At 34.7% G+C, this 18,003-nt stretch overlaps 1 protein-coding gene, 1 long non-coding RNA gene and 1 pseudogene across 2 annotated transcripts; 2 read left to right on the top strand and 1 right to left on the bottom strand.

Moving 5' to 3' along the window:
* Positions 1-2,374: 2,374 nt before the first annotated feature.
* On the top strand, positions 2,375-5,121 carry LOC124834500 (ferritin, chloroplastic). The gene is made up of 8 exons (XM_047309237.2): positions 2,375-2,800; positions 3,586-3,669; positions 3,768-3,828; positions 3,941-4,028; positions 4,151-4,212; positions 4,300-4,365; positions 4,672-4,735; positions 4,856-5,121. Exons 1-8 carry the CDS (start codon positions 2,508-2,510, stop codon positions 4,903-4,905), a joined length of 768 nt encoding a protein of 255 aa, XP_047165193.2. The 5' UTR covers positions 2,375-2,507; the 3' UTR covers positions 4,906-5,121.
* Positions 5,122-5,981: 860 nt separating this feature from the next.
* On the bottom strand, positions 5,982-6,520 carry LOC148202180 (uncharacterized). Its single transcript, XR_015784990.1, has 2 exons — positions 6,296-6,520; positions 5,982-6,190 (listed from the first exon to the last, which is right to left on the bottom strand). It is a non-coding gene; the product is annotated as an uncharacterized LOC148202180 (long non-coding RNA).
* A 2,032-nt stretch (positions 6,521-8,552) lies between these two features.
* Positions 8,553-9,165, top strand: LOC148202179 (uncharacterized; annotated as a pseudogene).
* Positions 9,166-18,003: the final 8,838 nt, after the last annotated feature.

Here is an 18,003-nt window from a genome sequence, read left to right as displayed (position 1 = left end):
ATTGAACTTGGTTTTGAACTAAATGATTTGTCTTCAAGAGCAACGAAGAAGGAGGCAATAAACATTTCAACTTCAAAAGTGGATGAAGGAGAACAGCGGAGAAGGAGGCAATAAACACTTCAACTTCAGAAGTGGATCAAGGAGAGCAGCGGAGAAGGAGACAATAAACACTTCAACTTCAGAAGTGGATGAAGGAGAGCATAAACGTAGCAGATCTGTGCGGCAGATACAATAAGAAAGGAAGAACAAGGCAAGAACAGCAATATAGAGGCGAAACCCTCTACTACAGAGGCGAAACCCTCTACTACAGAGGCGAAACCCTCTACTACAGAGGCGAAACCCTCTACTACAGAGGCGAAACCCTCTACTACAGAGGCGAAACCCTCTACTACAGAGGCGAAACCCTCTACTACAGAGGCGAAACCCTCTACTACAGAGGCGAAACCCTCTACTACAGAGGCGAAACCCTCTACTACAGAGGCGAAACCCTCTACTACAGAGGCGAAACCCTCTACTACAGAGGCGAAACCCTCTACTACAGAGGCGAAACCCTCTACTACAGAGGCGAAACCCTCTACTACAGAGGCGAAACCCTCTACTACAGAGGCGAAACCCTCTACTACAGAGGCGAAACCCTCTACTACAGAGGCGAAACCCTCTACTACAGAGGCGAAACCCTCTACTACAGAGGCGAAACCCTCTACTACAGAGGCGAAACCCTCTACTACAGAGGCGAAACCCTCTACTACAGAGGCGAAACCCTCTACTACAGAGGCGAAACCCTCTACTACGCAAAAAGAAGAAGGACGTCCGAAGATGCGGAAGCATGCGGCGAGAAGAAGACAAACGTCGATGGCAGCAATGGCTGCTCTGGAAGGTCTGAACAGAGAGAGGGAGGTTCGATGATACGACTGGCAGCGGCGCGATTTGATACCGACGCCGAGAAGGCGGCGCGTGATGAACACGCGTTCGAGATCTACTTCCGGAGAGTGGAGGTGCGTGACAGCGCATGCAAATGAGACAAAGATGGCGACCGCCAGGGTTAGGTCGCGCTTGAAGAGACGGTCCAGATCCACTGGTCACCGGTTGAAACTGTGACGGTGGCCGGTGAGAAGGCGGCGACTGGTTCAGAGGAGACAGTGGTTCCCAGGAGACTTGTCTCTTTGATTCTGGGTGCTGAGATTTAAGAAGAAGAGAAAATGAATCTTATGAAATTTTTAGGGGCTGCCGGCGGCCATGACTGCCGACCGCCGGCAGACAGCAAAGACCACCGGAAGATATCAGAAAACCTGCTCTGATACCATGTTAAATATAGTGAAAATTATATATGGGATTAATCTCCCCTTATGTTAAACACATATAGGATTCTCTATTTATAATAGAAGAAATATGGACTAAGTTCAAAATACAAATAAAAAATAATAACAAACTAACTGAAAGATAAAAGATAAAGATAAAAAATATAATATCTCTAACAATATACATTCCTAAATCAGAGCGTATTTATGTGAATTATTTACAATGATAATTTCAAAATATATAAATATTACAACGATTCAACATTATAATATTGTTTTAGATGTGGAGTTTCCGATACCATCAAAATATTATTTCCCCATTTTTCTCTAAATATTTTGAAGTTATTTTTGCTAGTTATAAAGTCCTTTAAATTTTTTTTTCAAGTTATATAGGAACGTATGGTTGGTTAGCAAAAAATCTTATATTTGTAATAAATATAATTATTTATATTATTACTTTAAATTCGTATTTATGAAGTTAAAAAAAATTATTTATAAATATCAAAATAAACGACGTAATCATAATCTAATATCTATAAACATATTTTATTTATAAACTTAATTATAAATAATATTATTACATGTTTAATCGTTTACGACAGTTTTACCATCTTTAAAGTGGAACGATTAACTAATTCAAATTCTAATATATTAATGTCGTAGACCATCGGTCAATAACTAACTAAAAGGTTATTCACTACAAATATTAAACCTAATATATTGAAAAATAAATTTGAATGATTAAATAAGAAATAGGTAACAGTTACATTATAATTTTGAATTCTATAAATTAAAAAAGTGTATAAAAAATATAAAATATTATATTGGTTTAAGATGCTTGTGAATTATAGTGGGAAACACCTGTCCCTACATTAACGAATGATGCCAACTATTCTTACGTGGAAACAATATCTCCTTTATCTCTCCTTTCACACTTTCACCACGAGCTCGCCACACGCCCCTTTTCTCAGTAAATCCTAACCGTCCACCTGTTTTCCATCCAACGCTCCAAAATACAGATCTCACTTTTCAAAACTCCCAAAATACCCCTCCCTCCACCTACATATACCTTCTTGTCCCACGCAAGCTTCACCACCACCACAACTCAGACCTCAATTCTTAGCCGCCATTGTCTCTTCTTCTTCCTTCTCCATTTCCTTTCCCTGTTTCTCAGCCTTTTTCGATTACCCTTTTGGAGATTTTGATCTCATGGCCCTCGCTCCTTCTAAAGTTTCTCCCTTTTCTGGGTTCTCCCTCTCAGACTGTGTTGGGGGAGCCGCGAGAAACCCAACTTGTTCTGTTTCTTTGAGTTTTCTGAATAAGAAAGGGGAAAGCAGAAACCTTGGGGTTTCTGCCTCAACTGCGCCTCTCACTGGGGTGATCTTTGAACCCTTTGAGGAGGTTAAGAAGGAAGAGCTCGCTGTTCCCACTGCTCCACAGGTTTCGTTGGCTCGTCAGTATTACGCTGATGAGTGCGAATCTGCGATTAACGAGCAGATTAAGTGAGCACTTCTTTGATTTTCACCTCTTTGTTTGGTTAATTTTGGAGTAATTACTTGTGATTCTATTCTTTTTGTTTTTGTTATCTGTGATGTTTTTGTTTACAAATCTGTTATTGTGTTTTCTGTCCCCTTTTTAAAGAGATTTGTTTAAACAGATTGAAAAGGTTATAATAGACAGATGAGAACAGAAATAAAAAGAACACTTTTAAGAGTTTTTTTTTTTTTTTTTAATTTAAGCAGATCAAGCGATTATTTTAATATATAAAGTGAGTCTTTTGCGTTATTGAGTGATTTAACTTTTCCTTGTACTAGGGCTTATAAATTAAAAATCGCATGATGATTATTATAAGGACACGAATGATAATCATTGATCTCATAAAAGAATCTAACATTTAACAATCACTCTGCTTCTAGTTTTTAGATCTCTGTTCTGCGAGTTTTGATCCTGAAATTAAAAAGGGTAAAATATGTATATATAAAATCCTCTGTTTTTGTACTATAAAAATTGTGGTTTTGGTTTTAACGTATCATTTCTGAGGTGCGGTGGTTGTCCTTAATTACTTCGAAACGAAAGTACAAGATCTGGACCAAAGCAGTAATTTTTCACAACATCAGGACCAAAACCATCACTTTTAAAAGATGTATTAAAAACAAATTTGATAAAATTTTGGGATTTTTAAAAACGCATTCAAAAAACAAGAGTGAAATTTTATATAATTTTTTATTTGCTGCTTCTAATACTGGTGCCCTGCTAAGAGTTTTTCCTCTTCGGTTTTGTGTCTCAGTGTGGAATACAATGCTTCCTATGTGTACCACTCCTTGTTTGCATACTTTGACAGGGACAACGTAGCTCTCAAGGGATTTGCCAAGTAACTAACTCTAAACCCCTTGTGTCTTCTTTCCCTTAAAGTTTCTTCCATTTCTCAAAACGGATGTTCATTTCTCGATCTTTTATTGTTCAAAACAGGTTCTTCAAGGAATCTAGTGAAGAAGAAAGAGAGCATGCTGAAAAGCTTATGAAATATCAGGTTAAATTAATATTATAATTAACTGTTAACTCCAAATCATCCAACTAAAATTAACTTCTCTAACGTTACATGACAATATACTGATAAATGTGGTTCTTGTTAAATTGTTTAGAACACTCGTGGTGGAAGAGTTGTTCTTCACTCCATCAAGAATGTACCCTCAGAATTTGAGCATGAGGAAAAGGGGGATGCATTACATGGTGAGCTTGCTGATTTAGTTACTGTTTTAATGACTCTGTTAAGTTCTGAAACTGTGCAATGTGGTCTCTCATGTGATGTCAATGGAATATATATGCTGACTTTCCTCTATTTTCTTGTTCAGCAATGGAATTAGCTTTGTCTTTGGAGAAGTTGGTGAATGAGAAACTTCGGAGTGTGCACAGTGTAATGCGTCTTTACTTTTCTGCTTTTAGTTTTTGTTTCTCTCTTAATTATTTTTTCATGTGGAACTCAAATTATTTGATCTAACAGGTGGCAGATCGCAACAATGACCATCAATTGGCAGACTTCATAGAAAGCGAGTTTCTGTCTGAACAGGTGAAACTCATATAAACTGCAGAGTGGTTGTCTATCCATAGAAATTTCGGCATTTAACAATATATATTAGGAAATTGAAAGAAATTGGCCAAAAAAGAATATAGATTAACTGTGTGTTTTTTCCAAAGCAAACTTGGACCACTAAATGGGGTTTTTGATGAATGAGGCTAATAAAAACTGAAAATCATTACTTTTGTACCTGTGTAGTGAACACCGAGCTTGATTTTTCAAATTGAGATTGTATCTTGCTTATATTACCAATGTGTTTTATGCGTTAAATAAAATATATCTCTTTCTTCTGTACAGGTTGAAGCAATTAAGAAGATATCAGAGTATGTGGCTCAACTGAGGAGGGTCGGAAAGGGTCACGGTATGTTTTGCTACATTACTTCTCATATTGGTTGAAAACTATGCCTTTGATGTACATTTCCATTAGTATGGTAATTTTCTCCCATGACTTCTATTTACATTTATACTTTATGGCATGCAGGTACGTGGCACTTTGATCAAAGTCTGCTTCATGATGGACATGCTGCTTGAATAGTCTTTATAGTTCTCGTTTACATTTACTCTTCAATTGCCTTCTGAGTTGTTTTCTAATTTGGAAGTAGAATTTAAATGTTTTTCCTTTGTATTGAGGTGTAAGAACTTGTAGTCTGATATGTAAGAACTTGTAGTGTTGTAGTACTGTGGCAGCAAGTATGTAAAAGACTACATGTTATGCAATATCATTTGATATCTCTTTCTCCTTTTCAATTGACTTGATGTCATGAAAAATTTTATAATCTTGGTAATGAGAATACAGTTCAAATTATACGTTTGTTTAAAACCATATACCTAAAACATACGTTTAATGTATTTCTATATATAACAACTTATTCAATTTAAGATATGACAATAAACGAGTGTAAGCACACAATGTCTTCAATTGAAGGCCATCTGTCAAGTACAAGTATCAAAAGCAGTACTCTTCTTACTTGTACCTATACATTCTGGTTCAAATCAAAGCATAAATCTGTATTTCAGAAGAAAATGATACACATAGAAATGGGCAATTTGGATATTGGTAATATGTAAGAGTTGCACTGGTAACACCTATATTAACTTAACCAGATAAATGCGTAGTTTATGTGATTTCTGGTTCTTTTATGGAGGAGCTCTACTTTTCTGAAGGAAATGGATGGCAATGCTTTGTGCTACTTTTGGTTTCTGTTCAGCTGTATTGTTGAGCTATATTTGTCTTACCAAACTTCGTTTGTGGATGTTTTGGTTTCCTGTTAAGTAATTCGCACACTAAGTTTCAAATGAAAGCAACATCAGGGTTGCTTTAAAAGCATATAGTATGCAAAATGAACATAACTCGAGCTTGTATTTACAAACTTTAATGCAGACCTTTATTTCTGAAATGTAGACCCAAAATATAGACTAAAACTCAGCTGATACTGAATAATTCAAAGTCTGATAATTCACTTTCACTTCCCTTGGAAACATAATTAATGATGTGTGGGAAGAAGTAGAAGCTGAAGAAATGGAACTCGAAGAAAATTTGATTCCCCTTTCTCATACATCTACCTATGATACTTTCAATAAACCTTTGGACTGATCCATCCATCAAGTAAAAATCATCACCATTTAAATAACCACACAACAATATTTCAAGTTGGGCTAAAACACATGACCCAGTACGAAGACATGTTGATCCTTTTCTTGTTACATGTGTTTTGAGGAGAGGAAGACTCAATCATCTTCCACATAACTTGGATATCTGAGTATTCTCCACAAGACTCCATATCTTTATAAAGATTCAGAAGTCCATTTCTGTTTCCTGTGTTCAACTCCATAAATAAGAAGACAATATCAAAGAAAAGTTAACTATGTGATTCAGAATTTTGGGTGAAATCATAGCATCTCAACTTCAAAGTAGTTTTACCTTTAGATTTGAACATGAAGTTTGAAGTCACTTTAAGGAGGATACTCTTAATTGGGTAGATAGACATCCTCTTGAAGTACCTCCAACCCTTCCAGTTCCCCATTTTCTGGAGCAGATAGCTAGCTTTCTCTTCCTTGCACCCTCCATTTTATATGTTCGAAATATGCCCTTAAAAAAATAATACAATGATTTCTAGCAAAACACCAAGATGAATCCGTCCATATAAGAAAGCAACAAAATAAAAGACAGGGCCTTTTGTGTACTTGTTGAGTTTTATAAAGAAGACATTTGCTTGATTATCACATCATAACTGTTACTATATTTATACTGTCTAAAAGTTAAGATATTCATGCTTACGGTACTTCTTCAACATATCAGAAAAATAAGTCATGGTAAACACTGGGTATATGAAACATTATTTTCACATTCTCATTAAATTTTACCAGAAATTGTAAATTGATTTTGACGGTAGAAAAAATTGGATCTTTATAGTTTATGACAGATGATTCAGGTCAACAGTTATAAATAATGAGTTGGAGGAAATTGATTTGGATTTTTCTTCCCTACTTATTCAAAATATTCTCAATCTAATTGCATCTATAAGCAAAACGGTGGGTTGTGGGCCCCTTTTGAAGCGGTTGGTTGATTTATCTTCAATGTCTTTGTGTTTGTTTTGCACTTTCTCTGTACTCTTTATGCACCAAAATAAAGATTTTCTCTATCAATAAAATTGAATACATCCATTATATCTCTGACAACTGAGTTACCCTTAATCCAAAACAAAGATTTGATTTTTTATCAGAAACAGTTGCATTTTAAGAACCCCAGTTCCATTTTTAATGTTAATGATATTTTGGGTTTTGTTTAATCTTTTCATTTTTAACTCGAAATATAGTATGCTTCTGTGAAACAAAACTGTAGAATTAATTCTATGAAGTCTGTTATTATCTTAAGAAGTTGTTGAGATTCAATTCATCTGATCTTTTTTTAAGAGAAATAAGATTTATTATTATGCCATGGAAGAGATTTAACATCCTCAGTGGTTGACATTAAAAAGCCAAGGTTCTTGAATTGGCACAATTTAGTAGGACCATCATTTGGATACCGTTTCCATCGCTTTCTAAGTATAGTTTAATTTTGGTGAGTGAAATTTAAAAGTTAGACCGTGGCATGTTCAGGAGCTATTTTTTGAGGTTTTTATCAACCACTTTTTATGACATCTCACCAACATGGATGGTTTGAATTTGAATTTATCTCTCTTGTTGTCTATGTCTGTGTGTTTTATTTGGATGAGAGTGTAGATGGGAATATTTTTGGTGCATATTCTTGGTCATTCAGATGACTTTCACTATTTTATTTTCTGAGTTGAGAAAAAAAAAATTGTAAGGGAAAGAAATCGATTATGGCGTAAAGATGAGAAACTCAGGTTCTCTTATACAAAACTAACAAATAAAGATGTTACAATGTTATTGTTTTTAGGATCCTTACTCAGCTGGAATTATTTATGGATTTAAATTTCATGAGAACTTTACTTGTGGAATAAGTTTGACACATCACAAAACAGTTAATAATAGATATAATGAATTTATCTTCTTTTTTATCTATACCTAAGACCTTGTAACCATTAGACATAATGGATAAAAGATATACATATAGAACTTCTTGATGTAAACAAATATCTTATATTCTTTTTAATCATTCCATCTGTTTTTGGAAGATCCTTCCATTCAATTTTTTTTAAGCGATTGTATATACATAAACAATCACTATGAAACAATTATAAGAAATTCATTTATTTTATCTTTCCTAATAAAAATAAGGACAAATGAAATAATTTTATAACCTTCTCTTTACGCATACTTACTAAGATATATTTACATTACGTAATTAATTTCTTTAATTTATATTATTATACCGAAATCAGGACGATGAAAACAAAAAGTTTTAGAAAATAAATTTTAAAGTGGACACGTAAAATAAAATTGTGAAAACTAATTTTTGGCTCAAGAATTAATTATGTGTAAGAAAAATATTGGTATATATACACCCAAATGAGAGTCCCTTCATTGTCCTTGTCTCACCACCGGTCACATATCAGAATTATCACAGTTGGTCTCGTGCAATGAAAATGAGCTTGTTAACAAAGAACAAGCTAGGATTCGTTGAAGGCACGATTGCGGAACCACCGAAGAATCATGCAGCTTTTCTTTTATAGGAACGAGGTAACATGCTTGATCTTAACTGGCTAATAAAGTCGATGAACATGGATATTTCTCAATCCATTCTTTGGCGTGAGAAGGCTTCATATGTGTGGAGGGAGCTCCACGAGCGTTTTTTACATGTTGATCTATTCAAAATTTCAGAAATTCAAGAAGAAATCTTCAGCCTGAGGCAAGGTGATAACTCTATATGAATTTTACACTATATTGAAAACTTAATGGGATGAATTAGATGTTTTGAATCCCCTTCCTGTTTGCACATGCAACCCCAAATGTTCATGTGGTGTAATCCAGAAAATTGAAGAGGAGAGAAATAAGAATCAAGTGGTTAGTTTTTTACCTCTAAGAGTGTTACTATATCAAAGGCTCTTATTGCGGCTAGTAATGAAGCTTCATACTCCAAGAAAAATGAAGGGCATGAGAATGTTTTGGAATAGCAGATACACTTCCAAGAAGTGTTCGTGGTGTGGAAAAATGCGTCACACAATTGACATTTGTTATAAGAAGCATGGTTTCCCTGTTGGTTTTAAGTTCATAAATTCCAAAACCTATGCTCCAAGTTTTGCATATATGGTGGTAATCGAAGAAAATGAGATCAAAGATTCATTAGGAAAAAACCCCACGAAAGTGCATGGTTTGGTTTTACTGTAAGCCAATATCAGAATCTATTGGGTTTACTGCCACAACAAGATCAGAGAGACTTAACACCACCCATTACTCATGTGAATGCTTGTACTAATTCAAATCCAACAAACAATGGTAATCTACTAATCTCTAGTTGGATCCCAGACACTGGTGCCACAAATCACATCTCAAATTCCCTTGGTTACTTTACTACATATAGGCATATACTACCTGTCAAAGTGTCACATCTCAAATTCCCTTGTTGTTTCCACTATTGTATACCACATCCATCTTCAAACAAAGGTAATCTCTATCTTCTTTCTCAAGTACTTTCCTATCATTGTTTAACACCTTAATATCATATCAGTCTTTTGTCATGAATATCACTACTACACCTAAGCCCACCAGATATTCTAAGGCCACCAAACATGAATGTTGGAGGATAGCCATCGATTAAGAACTAGAGGCGCTGGCAAGAAATAATACTTGGGTCCTGGTTGATAAACCATCTCACAAAAACCTTGGTTGCAAGTGGGTCTACAAAGTCAAGCATAAACAGGATGATACAGTCGAACGATACAAGCAAGGTTTGTTGTGAAGGGTTACACTCAAATAGAAGGTATTGACTTCATGGATACCTTTTTCCTAGTGGCAAAAATGACCACTCCACAAGTTATGTTGGCTTTGACCTCCTCCAAAAATTGAATTTTACACCAATTAGATGTAGATAATGCCTTCTTGCTTGCAAATCTAGAAGAAGAAATCTATATGGCTTTATTGCAAGGTCTCTCAACGTCCAAGCCCACCAGGTATGTTAATTAAAGAAATCTCTCTATAGGTTGAAGAAAGCTAGTCGACAATGGTTCAATACTATCTCTCGTGCTCTGTAAATTCTTGGTTATTCTTAAAGTCAAACTGATAACACATTGTATACCAAGAAAATAGAGAAATCATTCACAACTTTACTTTTATATGTTGATGATGTCTTGTTAGCAGGAAATGACATTTCTGAAATCAATAAGGTCAAACAGTCTTTTCATGCACAATTTCGCATTAAGGATCTTGGAGAAGCCAAGTTCTTTTTGGGTTTAGAAATTGCACAGTCTTCCAAAGGCATAGTGGTCAACCAATGCAAATATGCCATAGAACATTTATCAGATTATTGTCTTTTCTATTGTAAAGTAGTAACAACACCCATGGATAGCTCTGTTAAGTTGGGAGCTACTATTGGCGAATCACTCTCAAACATCCACTCTTATAGAAGATTGATAGGAAGACTTCTTTATCTTACAACTACACGACTATACAAAGCTTTTGTGGTGAATCAACTTGGTAAATTCTTATCTTCCCCTACAGATCAACATCAAGCAGCTGCTCACAGAGTACTCCACTATATTAAAGGCTAACTTGGGAGTGGCCTTTTCTATCCATCATCAAACACTTAAAACCTCACCGCTTACAATGACTCTGATTGGGCTGGTTGCATTGACTATAGAAAAATAATTACTCTTTATACATTGGTTCCTCTTTAATCTCGTGGCAATCCAAGAAGAAACTACTACAACACGGTCCTCTTGTGAAGCTGAGTATCGCGTACTTCCAACAACGATGTGCGAAGTACAATGGATCCTTATCTTCTCCAGGATTTACAAGTTGGTGAACTTTCACCTGTATCAGTTTTTTGTGACAACCGCTCAATAATTCATATTGCTCATAATCCTAGCTTCCATGAACGTACAAAACATATTGAGTTGGATTATCACATTGTTCGAAAAAACTCAACCAAGGCCATATTCATCTTCTGCATGTCCCTTCATCGCAACAATTGACTGACATTTATATAAAATATTTGACACTTGCACCTTTTAGATATATTTTTTTCAAATTGGGAATGCTTAATATACATTCTCCAACTTGAGGGGGCTAATACACATCATATTAGTTAAATTAGTTTTTAACTAATTTATATTTATTATAGTACTTCATTATCTTTATTTGTTATTTATTTTGTTTCCTTATTTTAAAATTTGTTACTTCTTTTTATGTATATATATAATTCTATGCACATTTATGCACGATGATTAAATAAAATAAGGTTAATCTTCTATGTTTTCCAGTTTCAATTATTAATTTATTATCTGGAAAACTACTTTCCAATGCCTTTCTACCATAATTAATTCCATCAAAACTAATATGAATGCGTACATGTCCACTTTCCTCGTCACTCTTCTAGTTGCTGCCAACAACAACATCACATTAATTAATAAAACCAAATAAAGACAAACATGTTTTCAAAAGCTTTCTATATTCCAGCATATTCAGGTTCCAGATATCTAAATGTTCTCGCCACTCGTTCAAACATAATCCTTTCCGCCAGGTGCAAAAATTTTAACAAAACCAAAATATGCAACCTTGGCCCTCATGTCATCTTCCAAAAGTATGTTTGAGGGTTTTAACTCTCTATGAACGAACCTTTGCTGAGTTAGGCAGTTCAAATATTCCACTCCTCGTGCTACGTCCAAAGCTATTGTTATCCTTTCTTTCCAACTCAAAGGAGCACTACCATTTTCACACCAAGAGAACACATGTTGAGTTAATGTCCCCTGAGGCATATACTCGTATACCAAAAGCGTTTTGTTGCCTTCAATACAATGTCCTTAAAAAGCCACCAAGTGTCTGTGTTTCACTTTACTCAAAACTGCAACTTCTTCCAATTCATTCATTCCCTTATTTCCCATTCTACAAGATCCACACTCCATTCTCTTCACAACAATTGTATTTCCATCATCCAACTCCCCTCTGTAAACCATTCCAACTCCCCCTTACCCAAAATATGTTCATCACTGAAATTTTTCGTTACTTGCCAAGAAATTCAATTGACATGGTAACACATTGACACTCAATGCTCGGAACAACTTTCTTTTAGTTTTCTAGATTCTTAACCTTTCCCAATGTCCAATGCCCGATTTTGGTATGATACACGCAAAAAACAAGCACAACCACTATTATATGTAAATTTATTTTACTTTTTGTTAGTTTGTTACATTCTGTTTTCGTACAGTATCGCATAGGTTTACACAACTGTAAAGCTACCTTGTATATAAGTTGTACTTTGCTTAACATTCAATACAATTTAAACTTTTCATCCATTATTTTCTCATAACATGGTATAAGGAGAAAATTAATTCCTCATCACGTTCTTTCGCAACCGATTATGTTACTGCCACGATCTTCATCTTCTATCTTTCGTTCTTTGCTTCCCTGCAATTTCTTCGCCTCCTATGACTACTTCCTCTGTTACTCTCGTATCGTTGCAAGATACAAGAAGCAAACTGTTGTAGCACGATCCTCATGTGAAGTTGAGTATTGCGCACTTCGAGCAATAATGTGTGAAGTACAATGGATCTATTATCTTTTGTAGGATTTACAAGTTGGTGAACTTTCTCCCGTGTCACTCTTTTGTGACAACCGCTCAACAATTCATATGGCTCATAATCCCAGCTTCCATGAACGTACAAAACATATTGAGTTAGATTGTCACATTGTTTGAAAAAGCTCAACCCAGGCCATATTCGTCTTTTGCATGTTCCTTCATCGCAACAATTGGCTGACATTTAAATAAAATCGTTGACGCCTGCACTATTTAGAGCTTTTTGTTTTCAAACTGGGAATGCTTAATATACATTCACCAGCTTGAGGGGGCTAATACATGTCATATTAGTTAAATTACTTTTTAACTAATTTATGCACGATGATTCAATAAAATAAGATTAATCTTTTATCTTTTCCAATTTCAATTATTAATTTCTTATCTAGATAACTATTGTCCAATGCCTTTTGATCGCTAATTAGTTCATCAAAACTAATCTGAATGCGTACACATCAACTTTTTTCGTCACTCTTCAAGTAGCTGTCAACAACAACATCACATTAATTAATAAAACCAAATAAAGACAAACATATATTCAAAAGCTTTCTATATGCCTGCATATTCAGGTTTCAGATATCCAAATGTTCCCGCCACTCGTCCACACATAATCCTTTCTGCATGGTGTAATAATTTTAACCAAACCAAAATATGCAACCTTGGCTCTCATGTCATCTCCCAAAAGTATGTTTGAGGGTTTTAAATCTCTGTGAATGAAGCTTTGCTGAGCAAGGCAGTGCAAATATTCCACTTCTTGTGCTACGTCCAAAGCTATTATTACCCTTTGTTTCCAAGTCAAAGGAGCACTATCCTTTCATGCCAAGATAACTAATGTTGAGTTAATGTCCATTGAGGCATATACTCGTATGCCAAAAGCTTTTTGTCGCCTTCAATACAATGTCTTAAAAAAGAAACCAAGTGCATGTGTCTCCCTTTACTCAGAACTGTAATTTCTGCTTCCAATTCATTCATCCCCTTACTTCCTATTCTACAAGACCACATTCCATTTTCTTTACAATAATTTAAGTTCCATCATAAAATTCCCCTCTGTAAACCACTCCAAATCCCCCTACCCAAAATGTTTTCTTCACTGAAATTTTTGTTACTTGCCAAAGAAATTCAATTGATATGGTAACACGTTGACCCTCAATTCTCGGAACAACTTTCTTTTAGTTTTCTAAATTCTTAACCTTTTCCAATGTCTAATGCCAGTTTTCTGTATGACACACACAAAAGACAAGCACAACCATATTAGATGTAAATTTAGTTTACTTTTTGTTAGTTTGTTACATTTTGTTTTCGTACAGTTTCGCACAGGTTTATACAACTATAAAGCTACCATGTATATAAGATGTACTTTGCTTAACATTCAATATAATTTACACTTTTCATCCATTCTTTTCTCATAACATGGTATCAGGAGAAAATTAATTCTTCATCACGTTCTTCCGCAACCGATTCTGTTATTGCCACGATCTTCATCTTCTATCTTTCGTTCTTTGCTTCCCAACAATTTCTTCTTCTTCTACGGCTACTTCCTCTGTTACTCTCGCATCATTGCAAGATACAAGAAGCAAACTAGTGCAGCAAGTTCCGCATGTGAAGTTGAGTATCGCGCATTTGCAGCAATAATGTGTGAAGTACAATGGATCTCTTATCTTTTGCAGGATTTACAAGTTGGTGAACTTTCTCTTGTGTTAGTTTTTATTGACAACCGCTCAACAATTCATATTTCTAATAATCCCAGCTTCCATGAACGTACAAAACATATTGAGTTGGATTGTCACATTATTCGAAAAAACTCAACCAAGGCCATATTCATCTTCTGCATGTCCCTTCATCGTAACAATTGGCTGACATTTATATAAAATCTTTGATGCCTGCACCTTTTAAATCTTTTTTTTTCTAATTGGGAATGCTTAATATACATTCTCCAGCTTGAGCGGGCTAATGCACGTCATATTAGTTAAATTAGATTTTAACTAATTTATATTTTTTACAATATTTGATTATCTTTATTTGTTTTCTTATTTTAAAATTTATTACTTCCTTTTATATATATATATATATATATATATATATATATATATATATATATATATATATATATATATATATATATATATATATATATATATATATATATATATATATATATATATATATATATATATATATATATATATATATAATTCTATGCACATTTATCCACGATGATTCAAAAAAATAAGATCAATCTTCTATCTTTTCCAGTTTCAATTATTAATTTGTTATCTGGCAAACTACTGTCTAATGCCTTTGTACCACTAATTAGTGCCATCAAAACTAATTCGAATGCGTACATGTCCACTTTCCTCGTCATTCTTCTAGTTGCTGCGAGCAACAACATCACAATAATTAATAGAACCAAATAAAGACAAACATGTATTTAAAAGCTTTCTGTATACCTGCATATTCAGGTTCCAGATATCCAAATTTTCCTACCAGTCATCCACAAAGAATCCTTTCCGCCTGGTGCAATAATTTTAACTAAACCAAAATCTGCAACCTTGGCTCTCCTGTCATCTCCCAAAAGTATGTTTGAGGGTTTTAGGTCTCTATGAATGAAGCTTTGTTGAGCTAGACAGTGCAAATATTCCATTCCTCGTGCTACGTCCAAAGGTATTGTGACCCTTTGTTTCCAAGTCAGAGGAGCACTGTCATTTCCATGCAAACAGAACAAATCTTGAGTTAATGTCCCCTGAGGCATATACTCGGACACCAAAAGCTTTTTGTCGCCTTCAATACAATGTCCTAAAAACGCCACCAAGTGCATGTGTCGCACTTTACTCAGAACTGTAATTTTTGCTTCCAATTCATTCATTCTCTTACTTCCCAATCTACAAGAACCACATTCCATTCTCTTCACAACAATTTTAGTTCAATCATCCAATTCCCCTCTATAAACCACTCCAAATCCCCCTACCCAAAATGTTTTCTTCACTGAAAGTTTTCGTTACTTGCCGAAGAAATTCAATTGACATGGTAACACGTTGACCCTCAATGCTCGGAACAACTTTCTTTTAGTTTTCTAGGTTCGTAACCTTTCCCAATGTCCAATGCCCAATTTTGGAATGATGCACGCAAAAAACAAGCACAACCATTATTAGATGTAAATTTAGTTTACTTTTTGGTAGTTTATTACATTTTTTTTCGTACAGTTTTGCAAAGGTTTACACAACTGTAAAGCTACCTTGTATATAAGTTGTACTTTTCTTAACATTCAATGCAATTTATACTTTTCATCCATTATTTTCTCATAACATGGTATAAGGAGAAAATTAATTCCTCACATCCACTTTTCATCCATTATTTACACATCCACTTTCTTCGTCACTCTTCAAGTAGCTGTCAACAACAACATCACATTAATTAATAAAATCAAATAAAGACAAACATATATTCAAAAGCTTTCTATATGCCTGCATATTCAGCTTTCAGATATCCAAATGTTCCCGTCACTCGTCCACACAATCCTTTCTGCCTTGTGTAATAATTTTAACCAAACCAAAATATGCAACCTTGTCTCTCATGTCATCTCCCAAAAGTATGTTTGAGGGTTTAAGTCTTTGTGAGTGAAGCTTTGCTGAGCAAGGCGGTGCAAATATTCCACTCCTCGTGCTACGTCCAAAGCTATTATTACCCTTTGTTTCCAAGTCAAAGGAGCATTGTCATTTTCATGCCAAGATAACAAATGTGTAGTTAATGTCCATTGAGGCATATACTCGTAAACCAAAAGCTTTCCATCGCCTTCAATACAGTGTCCTAAAAAAGCCACCAAGTGCATGTGTCTCACTTTACTCAGAATTGTAATTTCTGCTTCCAATTCATTCATCCCCTTACTTCCCATTCTACAAGACCACATTTCATTCTCTTTACAAAAATTTAAGTTCCATCATAAAATTCCCCTCTGTAAACCACTCAAAATCCCCCTACCCAAAATGTTTTCTTCACTAAAGTTTTTCGTTACTTGCCGAAGAAATTCAATTAAAGTGGTAACACGTTCACCCTCAATTCTTGGAACAACTTTCTTTTAGTTTTCTAAATTCTTAACCTTTCCCAATGTCCAATGCCAGTTTTCTATATGACACATGCAAAATACAAGCACAACCACTATTAGAAGTCAATTTACTTTAGTTTTTGTTAGTTTGTTACGTTCTGTTTTCGTACAGTTTCGCACAGGTTTATACAACTATAAAGCTACCATGTATGTAAGTTGTACTTCCTTTGTTCCTCGTCATATTAGTTAAATTACTTTTTAACTAATTTATATTTATTATATTACTTGATTATCTTTATTTGTTATTTATTTTTTTTTCCATATTTTAAAATATTTTTCTTCCTTTTATGTATATAGATAGTTCTATGAACATTTATGCACGATGATTCAATAAAATAAGATTAATCTTCTATCTTTCTACCGCTAATTAGTTCCATCAAAACTAATCCGAGTGCGTACACGTCTAGTTTCCTCGTCACTCTCTAGTAGCTGCCAACAACAACATCACATTAATTAATAAAATCAAATAAAGACAGGCATGTATTGAAAAACTTTCTATATACCTGTATATTCAGGTTCTAGATATCCAAATGTTCCCGCCACTCGTCCACCCATACTACTTTCCGTCTGGTGCAATAATTTTAACCAAACCAAAATCTGCAACCTTGGGTATCATGTCATCTCCAAAAGTATGTGTGAAGGTTTTAAGTCTCTATGAATGAACCTTTGCTGAGGTAGGCGATGCAAATATTCCACTCCTCGTGCTACGTCCAAAGCTATTGTTACCCTTTATTTCCAAGTCAAAGGAGCACTGCCATTTTCGTTCTAAGAGAACAATTGTTGAGTTAAAGTCCCTTGATTTATATACTCGTATACCAAAAGCTTTTCATCACCATCAATACAATTTTCTAAAATTGCCACCAAGTGCATGTGTCTCACTTTACTCAGAACTGTAATTTCTGCTTCCAATTCATTCATTCTCTTAGTTCCCATTCTACAAGAATCACATTCCATTCTCTTCACAAAAATTTTACTTCCAACATCCAATTCTCCTTTGTAAACCACTCCAAATCCCCCTACTCAAAATGTTTTCTTCCCTGAAATTTTTCGTTACTTACCAAAGAAATTCAATTGACATGGTAACACGTTGACCCTCAATTCTCGAAACAACTTTCTTTTCGTTTTTAGATTCTTAACCTTTCTCAATGTCCAATGCTAGTTTTGGTATGGCACATGCAAAAGACAAGCACAACCACCGCGACAAAAAACACAGCAGTAAAATCTACGATTGGAACACACTTCTGCCGTTTAACATACGTACTATAACATGCAAGAAAAACATAATAAGAATAGGAGAACTTCTTGTAACTCGAAAGAACACATGAATAGACTCCATTAT

The sequence above is a fragment of the Vigna umbellata genome, chromosome 3, assembly GCF_029865625.1.
Source record: "Vigna umbellata cultivar VRB3 chromosome 3, Vumbellata_1.0, whole genome shotgun sequence".
Classification (NCBI taxonomy): domain Eukaryota; kingdom Viridiplantae; phylum Streptophyta; class Magnoliopsida; order Fabales; family Fabaceae; genus Vigna; species Vigna umbellata.
The sequence above is the reverse complement of the archived record's forward strand: the minus strand, read 5'-3'. Positions and strand labels throughout refer to the sequence as shown.

Excerpts from the sequence above, each read along its gene's own strand:
- LOC124834500 (XM_047309237.2), top strand. The coding sequence starts at position 2,508 with ATGGCCCTCGCTCCTTCTAAAGTTTCTCCCTTTTCTGGGTTCTCCCTC. Across the intron at positions 3,670-3,767 it reads GCTCTCAAGGGATTTGCCAA|GTTCTTCAAGGAATCTAGTG; the intron begins GTAACTAACTCT and ends TGTTCAAAACAG. Across the intron at positions 4,029-4,150 it reads AAAGGGGGATGCATTACATG|CAATGGAATTAGCTTTGTCT; the intron begins GTGAGCTTGCTG and ends TTTCTTGTTCAG.